The sequence below is a fragment of the Rutidosis leptorrhynchoides genome, chromosome 7 (assembly GCF_046630445.1).
Source record: "Rutidosis leptorrhynchoides isolate AG116_Rl617_1_P2 chromosome 7, CSIRO_AGI_Rlap_v1, whole genome shotgun sequence".
Classification (NCBI taxonomy): Eukaryota; Viridiplantae; Streptophyta; class Magnoliopsida; order Asterales; family Asteraceae; genus Rutidosis; species Rutidosis leptorrhynchoides.
The window spans coordinates 71,281,180-71,294,491 of NC_092339.1; the positions used below are offsets into that span (position 1 = coordinate 71,281,180).

The window sequence follows — 13,312 nt, forward strand, 5'->3', positions numbered from 1 at the left end:
GTCTGGTAACTGTAATCACTGGTTTCTACTGGTGAACGCGAATCCTATGGATAGATTTATTGGGTTTGACAACCCCATTTCGAGCTAGTCGCGCTAGCAATTTATAATCAGAATGTTTAGTACTTCGTATTTTGTTGTAGATACACTTGTTCGGTGTATATTATTTATTGTGTTTGGCAAGGGTAAATAAATGGTTAAGTGGTTACCAGGTGGCTCACGAAAAATGGAATAATATTTTTATATGTTTTCTAGCATATAATTTTGTGGTCCAAAAAGGAGTTTTTATGTTTTCGAACATAAATTTTTATGGTTTTTATTAAATATTGTTTGCAATATTAAACCTATAATTCACTCAACATTTTTGTTGACAGTTACTCGCATGTTTTATTCTCAGGTTCATGATTGATTGCTTCCGCTGTGCTTAGAGAGTCTGCATATTTATGATGGCAGCTTTTGTTAAACAATAACTTGCATTCTATTTTGATACATTTAATAGTGGATGTTGTTGACTTTGTTTTGGTCAACTTTTGGTTAAGTAATAATGTATGGTTTTTCTAAACTTACATATTTTGATAGGTTTTCTTTATAGGAAATCATTTTTAAATAAAGAATGCAAGGTTATTTATTAAATTCATATAGAGTTATGATCAAGCTGTGGGACCAAGATAACGATGGTCGTCAAGTGTACTTTGACGAGTCATTAAAGTTGGTATCAGAGCTCTGGTTGTAGGGAATTAGGCTGCATTGATGGCGTTACCCTAGTCAATAGGGTGCATTAGTGAGTCTAGTCTACAGCCCGGCCTATTATATATTATTATATGTGATTATTTGTATCGTATTGCCATGTATATTGTTATCATACATACATCTCTGTTATGTTCTGAATCCGGGAGGAACTCCCATTCCGATTTAAACGTATTCTCCGACTCATGCGAGTTTATCTTTTATAAGAACACCTCGGATAGTGAAAGCGAGGGATGTCATTCTTGACTTCTAAAATTCTCGACATTCCTATGTCATCTATTATGGTTATGTATTTGACGTTTGAGTTATGTTACGCGAGATGTCTTCTTGACTTCTAAATGCTCGGCATTTCAATGTCATCTATTATATTTAGGTATATAACATTCTTGTTATATTACGTGCCTTTGTGCCGTTGTACCTATGTGCTTTGGTTTTTGAACCGGAAAACGTCATTCTTGACTTTTAGAGATTCTTGGTACCTCGAAGACATTTTTATGTCATCGTCACTCATATTCATTACTTTTGATGTTTTTGTCTCTTGTGCTATCCTTAGCACATTGTTTAAGAAATTGTTTTAGAGAAATTGTGTGAAAATTTGAGGTTGATCGCGTGTCCTGACCTCTTGTAGTGCTATTGGAATGGATATATGAATTAGTGAAATATAATGGCGTCAGGCCAACGTGATTATATTACGTTAATTCATAAAGAAGTCCCAATATTGTGACATGAGGAATAGAAAGCGAGTCAAAGAAAATTTTTACACTACTCATTTAGAAATTCCGATGTATTACATGGGTAGGGAAAATATTCATTATCTTATTTGTTGATATATGAGGAGCTCATCTTAACTAGATTATCTATCTCATGCTCTACCCTTTCATAACTCGCTTGTTAGCAACAACTTCGCTCGGGAACAGTTTTGGCCCAAGGACTTATGTCCTGATAATAGTCAAAACAACATTTAACTCATTGGTTTTCATGACCTCGTAACATTTTTTGGTCAAATGTCGCACGACGATTCAGGTCATTTACTCGATCTTTCACAATCTTACTTCAACTTGTAACCTCTGAAATACAGATACTCTATTTATCATCGGGAGTTTTACACATTTGTTTAATTGGGTGGTTCTCACGGATTTATGGGCGAATAGAAGTAATGAATTATTTTGTCATGTATACAATTTATAAAATCGTATATGTACGTATGGATTCAAATGAATAAGTTTACCTTAACCTATTTTGATTAGTACATACTAAATTATACCTTCAAAATTATTTTAAAACCATACCTTTATTGAGTTGTTTAATTAAGTCAGATTATTTTATATAAAATGGTACACATTGTACATACTTCTAAATTACTATGAACTTCGTTCCGTTTATGTTGTCACATCAAACGTTTAAAGCTTTTTCAAAACTCCTTTGATTAATTTTATCAACTTTTCGCATTACCCTACAGAGTGTCTGGATCACAGTTCTTCTCATCCTCGGTTTAAGGATGAAACTTACCATTAAGTTCATTGATAGAAACTCTTACGCCACTTTGGATGCCGGTTTTATAAAATTTGCTAGAAAGTCTTTGCGCTCATAAAATTTTCCCTCTTATGGTTGGACATGGCCGAAACACGGACCGATAAATCAATTTTCTGGGATACGCTCGGTGGTCACCCTATTGTAGAAAAGGCGCTAGGTAGGTTTCTACCCCAACTGTTGTTATAGTGGGTATCATGGATATATATTACACTAGACCGTTTGAGGAGTTTCTACTCTCAATATTCGCTGTCAATCGCAACACCCTCATAAACATCAATCCTAGTATCCAATACTTTGAGGTGCACGAAATTATTTTTGGAGATTCATCCCACCTGGAGTCGGCCATTCTTTATAACCCATGATTCGCGTTCTTTTCATCCGCACATAAATTTAAGAATATGGATGAATCCTAGATTTCCTCGCTCATTGAGCAAGGGAGTTCACTCTCGTTGAAATATCACACCTTTCGTACGTCTTCCTTTCGGAAATGTAATGAAAATTTACTTTGAAATCCATGATCCTCGTTATCTCCTTTGAGAGAATTGTCTTAAATATCTATGCCACTTATGTGACTACTCCATATATTTCTTCCTTCATTGTTGCAACTATATTCCATTCGTCCCAGTTCGTCCCCTTGGGGAGCTTCTGTTTTGTTTGTTAAGAAGAAGGGTGGATCATTCCGATGGTGTATTGATTATCGTGAATTGAACAAGCTTACTGTTAAAAACCGTTACCCTCTTCCGAGAATTGATGATCTATTCGATCAGATTCAAGGTTCGTCTTTTTATTCTAAGATCAATCTTTGTTCCGGCTATCGTCAGTTGCGTGTTAAAGAATCTGATGTTCCGAAAACTGCTTTTCGCACCCGTTATGGTCACTTTGAATTCCTTGTTATGCCGCTCAGATTGACAAATGCACCTGATGTGTTCATGGACCTCATTAACCGTGTGTGTAGACCCTATCTGGATAAATTCGTTATTGTTTTCATCGATGACATCCTTATTTATTCTAAGAATGATGAAGAGCACGAAGAACATTTGAAGTTAGTGCTTGATTTATTGAGAAAAGAAGAGTTGTACGCTAAGTTTTCTAAGTGTGCTTTCTAGTTAAGAGAAGTTCAATTCCTTGGACATATTGTTAGTGAACAGGGAATACAAGTTGATCCTGCTAAAATTAAGGTGATTGAAAGGTGGGAAATTCCGAAAACTCCTACTCAGATTCGTCAGTTTCAAGGGTTGGCAGGTTACTATAGAAGGTTCATTCAAGATTTCTCTCGTATAGCGAAACCTCTGACTGCTTTAACGCACAAGGGGAAGAAGTATGAGTGGAAGGATGAACAAGAGAATGTTTATCAGATTTTGAAGAAGAAGTTGACTACCGCTCCGATATTGTCACTACCTGAGGGTAATGATGATTTTGTTGTTTATTGTGATGCATCGCGTCAGGGCTTTCGCTGTGTTTTGATGCAGTGAAAGAAAGTTATTGCGTACGCATCACGTCAGTTAAAGATCCATGAATAGAATTATACAACCCATGATTTAGAATTGGGGGCTGTTGTGTTTGCGCTTAAGATTTGGAGACAGTATCTTTATGGGGTCAAAAGTACTGTGTACACCGATCACAAAAGTCTTCAACATATCCTTGATCAGAAATAGTTGAATATGAGGCAATGAAGATGGATTGAGACGTTGAATGATTATGATTGTGAGCTTTTATATCATCCGGGAAAGGCCAATGTTGTGGCTGATGCGTTAAGTCGTAAAGAAAGGGGCTAAACCTCGCAAGTTTAGGGCCTTGAATATGACAATTAGAACAAACCTCGCTAGGAAGATTCTTGATGCACAACAAGAAGCCTTGAAGGAGGAGAACTTTGTAACGGGAAGGTCCGAGGCTTGAGTAAACAGTTAGAGGTACGAACCGATGGTACTCGGTATTTTGCGGGGCGCCTTTGGGTTTCGAAGTTTGGTGATCTGCGATAACTTGTTCTAGAGGAGGCTCATAGGTCTAGGTACTCTATTCATCCTGGTTCAGGAAAGATGTATCATGATCTTAAGGAGCTGTATTGGGGGCCTCATTTGAAGGCTGATGTGGCTACGTATGTGGCTAAGTGTTTGACCAGTGCTAAGGTTAAAGCTGAACATCAGAACAGTTAGGACTTTTGGTGCAACCTGAAATTCCCAAGTGGAAGTGGGAAGGTATTATGATGGACTTAATTACGAAGTTACCAAAAGCTGTGGGTGGTTATGATACCATTTGGGTGATTGTTGACCGACTCACTAAGTCAACTCATTTCTTTCCAATTAAGGAAACATATTCAATGAAGAAGCTTACTCGTTTGTATTTGAAGGAGATTGTTTCGAGACATGGTGTTCCTGTATCGATTATTTCGGACCGAGACAGTCGATTTACATCGAGGTTTTGGCAGTCCTTACAAGATGCGTTGGGAACTAAATTGGGTATGAGCACCGCTTATCATCCACATTCAGATGGTCGGAGTGAAAGGACCATCCAAACATTGGAAGACATGTTGAGGGCATGCGTAATTGATTTTGGTAATGGTTGGGATAGATACTTGCTGTTGGCTGAATTTTCTTATAACAACAGTTATCATGCAAGTATTAAGGCCGCACCGTTTGAAGCTCTGTATGGCAGAAAGTGTAGGTCTCCTGTCTGTTAGAATGAGGTTGGGGATGCTCAACTCACAGGTCCAGGAATTATTCATGAGACTACCAAGAAAATCGTACAGATTAAAGAAAGATTGAGAACTGCCAGAAGTCGGCAAAAGAGCTATGCCACAAGGAGAAGGAAATATATTGAGTATCAGGTCGGTGACCGTGTTATGTTGAAAGTATCACCATGGAAGGGTGTGGTACGATTTGGTAAGAGAGAAAAGTTGAATCTTCATTTTTTTGGACCGTTTGAGATTATTGAGAGAGTTGGACCCGTGGCGTATCGTTTGAAATTGCCACAAGAACTCAGTGCTGTTCACGACGTTTTTCACGTGTCGAATTTGATGAAGTGTTTGGCCGAGGCTGATGAAACTATTCCTCTGGAGGTACTTCATGTTGATAAGCAACTTCATTTTATTAAGGAACCTGTTGAAATTATGGATCGAGAGGTTAAGACTCTTAAGCAGAGTAGAATTCCTATTGTTTGAGTTAGATGGAACGCCAGACGCGGTCCCAAGTTCACTTGGAAGCGTGAAGATCAGATGAAACAGAAGTACCCGCATTTGTTCCCAGATTCTGAGTCAACCCCTGCACCTGCTTAAATTTCGGGACGAAATTTCCGTAACGGGAAGGTACTGTAACGACCCTACTTTTTCCGTTATCTTTTACCGTTAATTATTTAACGACCGTTAATTTTTATTCGTGCCACGTCATTTCTATGACCTATATTGTTATTTTAGTAGTAATATATTAATTATTATATGCTATGTGAATATTTGTATTCATATTTTAATTTGTACGTTTCGACGTGTCGCGGATTTCTATCCGGTGAATCATTTCGGTTTTCAAACCAACGGTCAGACTTTTGAGATTTTTGAATCTTAATTATTTTAATTATGATATTTTAATATCATATGATTATATATAGTGTTTATATATTTTATTCGTCGCGTAATTGTTATCTCTCCGAAAAATCAATCGCGTAGTAGCGTTTTCGCATTTTGGGCTTCGATCGGGCTTTTGGGCCACAAGATTATTATCTAGTCATCAAAGTGGGCTAAGTGAGCCCACTCCCTTGTGTTGGTTCGGCCGAATACCCCCATGGAGGGGGGGTATGTGTCACTTTTTGAAACTTGAGGTTTACTTGATCAAAACCTAGCATACTACTTCATTTTAACCTAAAAATTCTTTTCTCCCTTTTCCTTTTCTCTCTAGGCCGTCCCATATCACCATAATCATCATCAATTCATCATCAAATCAAGCTTGGATCATAGGGCTTTTTACATAATCGGATTGCTTTCGTTCTTCTCTACGCGTTCATATAAATCAATTTTTGATTAGGGTATAAACCCTAATCCTAAATTTTTGATTTTTCTTTAATTTTACTATTTTTATATGATATTATGATAGTATGATGATTGTATGTTATTGTATTATTGATAGTATGCGTAGAAATGCTCGTTAATTCATGTTTTTGGTTTGATTGATTTGGGACAGCGGTTTCTTTGATTGGTTCTGTAAACACAACTGATATAAAAGTGAAATTAAATTGTCTAGATGAGTTCCTCTCATCAAGACATTAATTTTAGACTTCGGTTTCATGTTATTTCGATTCCCGGAACATAAGTTATGATCAAAATGGTGTTTAATTGGAATTAAAAGGTGAAAACGAATTGGTACAGGTATGGTCTGACTTTGTGACCATTTTTAGAGTCTTTAGGGTGTACTAGTGTGTTAGTATTGATGATGGGATGAACTTTCATGTTCGGCTCATCGAAATCCGAGCCACGGATCACCCGTTATGACTAAAACACGTTTTTGAGCGGATTAAAGATCCAAACTGATTAATGGCTGTAAGTCACGACTTGGTGGCTGTTCTTGGGATGTTCTTGAGCACACTAAGGTGTCGGGTGGGTTGGTTAGGCGAAGATATGTATAAGATTTGCCGAAAACTGATTCCCGGGACTCAAGTTATGACCCGATGAACTTTTAAATAAAACTTATGGTTATTAAATAAGACTTATGATATGAATAATGATTTTCATTATTAATAAATTACTTATGATATAAAAAGTAATTATTTTAATTTAAGACTTATGATATACATATTTATTATATCATTTATTAATTAATTATGATTAATGAAACTTTAATTAAACTTATGATTAATAATACTTTTATTATTAATGAAAAATACTTATGGTAAGTATTAAACTTATATTATGAGATTATTATTATAAGACTTATAATAAGGATTAATTAATTATTTAATTATTATAAGACTTAATTATTATTTAATTATAATTTAATTATATTTTAATTATTAAATACTTATGATTTAATAATTATAATTAGAAACTTATGATATGATTAATAATTCATTATTAATTAATAATACTTATGATATGATTAAAATTTATTATTAATTAATAATACTTATATTATGATTAATATTTAATTAATTAATTAAATACTTATGTTATACTAATTATATCATTTAGACTTATATTAACTTTAATAATTCATTTTAATTTAATTAAACTTATGTTATGACATAATTATACACATTTGTTTTTAATTAACATTATAACTTATATTATTAATATAACTTATACTTTTAAAATTAATGTTGACTAAGGTTGACTTTTGAGTTGACTTTCGGTTGACTTTGACTTTCAGTTGACTTCTGTTGACTTTCTAATTAAGGAAACTTTCCTAACCTAAAAACTTTCTAAAATAGAAACTTTCCTAAAATAGGAACTTTCCAAAAATGGAAACCTGCTAAAAATAGAAACTTTCTAAAAATAGAAAGTGTGTGTCCGTCCGCTGTTCCGATCAAACCGATGCATGTTGAGTATTGTTCTATGACTACTTGCAAGATGTACAATAGCTATCATACTAAGACTTGACCTAAGTTAGTTATTTATATCGACCTTCTTTATTTATAGGTCGGTGTTGTGATCATTCCTGATCACTTTACTTCATTTGCTGTTCGCATATTTGTGTGGTTACTTCGTTTGCTATTAAGGTGAGTTATAGTCCCATTTTTCTATTTTAAATCTTTTGGGATGAGAATACATGCAATTTATTTATATTTTGGACACAAGTGGAAGTTGGTTTAAATTATTCATTGTGAGTTGAACAAAAATATTCCCTAGTCTGGTAACTGTAATCATTGGTTTCTACTGGTGAACGCGAATACTATGGATAGATCTATTGGGTTTGACAACCCCATTTCGAGCTAGTCGCGCTAGCAATTTATAATCGGAATGTTTAGTACTTCGTATTTTGTTGTAGATACACTTGTTCGGTGTATATTATTTATTGTGTTTGGAAAGGGTAAATAAATGGTTAAGTGGTTACCAGGTGACTCACGGAAAATGGAATAATATTTTTATATGTTTTTTAGTATATAATTTTGTGGTCCAAAAAGGAGTTTTTATGTTTTCAAACATAAATTTTTATGGTTTTTATTAAATATTGTTTGCAATATTAAACCTATAATTCACTCAACATTTTTGTTGACAGTTACTCGCATGTTTTATTCTCAGGTTCATGATTGATTGCTTCCGCTGTGCTTAGAGAGTCTGCATATTTATGATGGCAGCTTTTGTTAAACAATAACTTGCATTCTATTTTGATACATTTAATAGTGGATGCTGTTGACTTTGTTTTGGTCAACTTTTGGTTAAGTAAAAATGTATGGTTTTTCTAAACTTACATATTTTGATAGGTTTCCTTTATAGGAAATCATTTTTAAATAAAGAATGCAAGGTTATTTATTAAATTCATATAGAGTTATAATCAAGCTGTGGGACCAAGATAACGATGGTCGTCAAGTGTACTTTGACGGGTCGTCAAAGTAGGGGTATTCTGGCGTTGTTATATTGTACGTGTGTGTGTATGTATGTATATATATATATATATATATATATATATATATATATATATATATATATTGGGAGAGGATCCAGTGAGAATTTTTTAGTGTGAGAACTCTAGGAACTAAAAAATACATTGACAATTCGAACAAAAAGGGCACGGACGAGCAAAAAAGGGAGACGGACGAACAAAAATCACGGTAGTCGAACAAAAAAAACACGGACGAACGTTTTTTTTTGTTCGAATTACCAAAATGTAGAACACATTTTTGTTCGACTACCAGCTTTTTTGTTCGACTACCATTGTGTTCTACATTTTTTTGTTCGACTATAAACAAATGTAGAGCACATATTGTTCGACTTTCATTTTTTTGTTCGACTATCCACGTTTTTGTTCGCCCGCCTTTTTTTGTTGGAATATCACGTTTTTTTGTTCGAATTTCTTTTTTTGTTCGTCCGCCCATTTTTTTGCTCGAATTTCCGTTTTTGTAGAGGGAAGTAACCAATCGGGGGGAAGCAAAATCTTTTTTTTTCTTTTCGTTTTTTGAAAAAATTTTGTTCACGAACATTATAGATTGGATGAAAATATGAACATTTAATAAAGACACTTTGTGATAAATGTTTTTATTTTGGCGGGAAAACGCTCGAAGAACTAATATATAACAATTATCGTGTTTTTCGAGCGTATGTTGAGGTTTTAGATATTAGGGTTTAGATATTAGGGTTTATAGGGTTTAGATATTAGGGTTTAGAAATTTAGGGTTTAGAGTTTAGATTTAGGGTTTAGATTTAGGGTTTAGATTTAGGATTTAGATTGAGTTTTTAACACGAACGGTTTAGAGTTTAGGGTTTAGGGTTTAGGGTTTGGTGTTTTGGGTTTATGAAATACACCCAAAACACCAAACCCTAAACCCTAAACTCTAAATCGGGATAAATTTTACTTCATAAAACATGGAAAAAAAACGTTAACATTCTTCACGAACAATATTATCTTGAATGTTATTTTTGTCGATCGTTTTTCTGCCTAAATAATAACATTCATCATGAAGTGTCTTTTCTAAATGTTCATATTTTCGTGTGATTTTGATTCTTGAAAAACAATTTCCAAAAAAAAAAATGAAAAAAGAAAATTTTTTTGCTTCCCCACGCTTCCTCCCGATTGGTTACTTCCCCATTGATCCTGCCTAAGGATGGCAATGGATACCCGATCCAGTGGATATCCATACGATCCATCCGATTATTCGTGGATATGGACGATCTAAATGGATATGGATATGGATGTGGATGAAAAAATTTCATCCATGGATGAATCCGCTTTCACCCGAAATAACTAAATATATAAATTTATCACCCAAATTAGTATCATTTATGTAGTGATATTTCATTAATTATATTCATATTCATCTTTCTTTATATTTTCTCTAAAAATATAACTTGCTTCTTATAATTTGTTTTGTTTAAATAATCAAATGTATTTATCGTATTTTGGTGGTTCAAATGTGATTTCATGTAACTAAAAGTAAGCAACTTACATGTCGATATCTTTACACGTTTAATAGGTTATCTATTGAATATTTGTTATATAGATTAGTAAAATGTGACTTTCGATCGCATAAACTATTAAAAATATTACTTTTGATCGTATATAGTGAACCACCGTTTATAATTGTTAAAAATAAAATAAATTTAAACGGATATGAATAACTATCCATTAACCCGCTTTACCTGATGAATATGGATATGGATGGATGAAAAGTAAAAAAAAATAAATGTATATGGATATGGATACGGCCTCACCCGATCCATATTCGATCCATTGCTATCCCTAATCCTGCATATATATATATATATATATATATATATATATATATATATATATATATATATATATATATATATATATATGATAAATTTGTCACACTTTAAAGATGAGAAAGAAAAAAGAAAATTTTATTAATTGAAAATAGTAGTAACTGACTCTCATTGGCACTCTTTTTTTCCTTTTAAAAAATCCCCAAACTCCAGACTGATTTTTCATCTAAAACAAACTTTCTATTTTTTTCTCTCTGACACACACAAAAACATATACAAATGTTCATCGTGGCGATATATCCAAAGAACAAGACACATGGTACACTCTTAAATTATACACATCAGCACTTTTTTCATTAATCAATCAAACACTCAAAATTCATCATCAAATGGGTAGATTAAACCACAAAAAATCCAATCTCAACTTTGTTACTAACACTTGGGTTTTAATCCGAATCACTTCTTGTTTTTCTTGAAACACAAAAATAATGGAAGCTTCCGAAATCTTTCTTACATTTTTCTGAATTAGTTAACTTTATTTTTTTTTTTAAATCATCAACAAAAAAAACCCATCATGACGGATCATAAGCCGACCCGACCTGTTTCATCTTACATCTCATCACCAAGGTTCTTTAATGGCTTATATTCACCTAAAACCCTGCAAGAACAAGAATCATCACCCACTTCAATCCTTGACACAAGACAAAATTTTGTCAACAACCCATTTGAGATCAACAAAAATGGAATCAAACCCATTAAATTATTTAAAAAAATCGTAAACCCATTAGAGAAATTTGATCATGAAGGTATTGCTTTAGCACTAATTGAAGAACAACCAAATGAAACCATTTGTAAACCAAATACAATTAGTCGTAAAGTTTTGTTTGCATCAAATCTCAAGATTCAAATACCAGAATTCTCCGGAGATTACGGAATTAAAACACGAAGTTCTCAAATTTCCGGTAGACCGGCGACAACTCCGACCGGGTACGGGTCGCTCCGAAATTTTTCGGGTCTTTTGTCTTTGAAGGAAATGGAGCTTTCCGAAGAGTATACCCGGGTGATTTCTCGTGGACCGAACCCGAAAACGACCCATATTTATGATAATTGTGTTGTGGAAAGAAGTTGTGAGGTAATCGGGTTACCGGAATTAGAGAAGCCTGGCCCGCACCCGAACCTGAACCCGGAACCTACTTGTGAAGGCTTTTTAAGTTTTTGTCATACATGCAACAAAAATCTCGAAGAAGGGAATGATATATTTATTTACAGGTTAGTCCAGATTTCTAAATTATTTTTATTTCTAGTATTTATTAATTAATACTATAATACTATATTTATATATTTTTTATTTCATATGATTGAAATTTGCATAATATTGGAACTTTATTGAAATAACAACAAATTATTGGTCTTTTTGGCCTTTGAGATAAAAGTGACTTATTGAGTATTTAATGATAATAGTTATTTATATTTATGTATACTTCAAATAAGAAAATGAAAACTTTAGTTTACTTTAGCTTAGGGTGGCCTCATAATTAGATGATCTTTGACCTTTATGCATCACGTAAATAATAAATTTCTACAAGATAAGAATATATATGCGTGTGTGTGACCTCATATCATATTTTTTGATCAATTTAATTGAATTGAATGATAAATTTAAATAGAAGAAATTATATGTTGTGTGTTGATTCTACTTGCAAAGTATTTCTAGAATACAGATATTCGTGTATGTATTATGTTAAACACATACTAGTACTTTGTAGTATAATCCGTATATAATAAGGTAAAAGAAATTGTAAATCAAAATTCAAAAATTATTGTTATATTAAGATTAATAAGGTTTAATAATTAAGGAGGTGTTCACTTCTCTTTTTTATTTAGCCACTATTATTTTATGTTTTTAACTAAAGATACCCTCAATAAATCCTAATGAGAAGTCTGTACTACTATCATTTAAGGATAATTTAGGAATTTTAAGTGGATTTATTAATATAATGTTTGAAATATTAATAATTCTTAAAAATTATGTTGCAAATAGTGATGAACTGAATGAGGTATTGTCACACAGGGGTGAGAAGGCTTTTTGCAGCGAAGAATGCAGATGTCAAGAAATGGTATTGGATGGATTGATGGTGAACTACTATTAACTATTTTTAAAGTGACCAAATTACCCCATCTTGTTTTCAGTGTTGAAGTTTCTAGAAGTTTGATCATTGAGGATAAAATGGGGATTTGATTTGTTTTTGTTGGATTGCAATGTTAGCTATTTGGTTGTTTTCTGTATTTTGTCTTTAAAGTAATTTTTGGTTTACCATTCAACTATCCCTGTAATGATTTTGTAGAAAAAGGAAAAGAAAAGTAGTTTGTAATGACGTTGTTTTGGATTTGATGATTCATGATTGATTTGATATAAATAAATATTGTAAGTATTTAAAATAAAATAATATAATATAAATAAGGATAAGCTTAAACTATCTTGTTATATGTTAGATTGAATCATTGATATAATAATGAGACCACTCCCGTCTATTACCCGCTCATTACCCGTAACTAACCATAGATACTATTTAGTTACCCGCGTAGTTATCCGCTTTCACCATAGATTTAACGGAAGAGTTATAGGAATTGCGGGTCCCAGTGCTTTTTATTGTTGGACTTGATGCTTTATTG

At 33.1% G+C, this 13,312-nt stretch overlaps 1 protein-coding gene across 1 annotated transcript; it reads left to right on the plus strand.

Moving 5' to 3' along the window:
• Nucleotides 1-10,887: 10,887 nt before the first annotated feature.
• Nucleotides 10,888-13,010, plus strand: LOC139858006 (FCS-Like Zinc finger 8-like). Its single transcript, XM_071846863.1, has 2 exons — nucleotides 10,888-11,908; nucleotides 12,711-13,010. The coding sequence occupies exons 1-2, from the start codon at nucleotides 11,214-11,216 to the stop codon at nucleotides 12,787-12,789; spliced, it is 774 nt and encodes a 257-aa protein (XP_071702964.1). The 5' UTR covers nucleotides 10,888-11,213; the 3' UTR covers nucleotides 12,790-13,010.
• The last annotated feature ends 302 nt before the right edge of the window (nucleotides 13,011-13,312 follow it).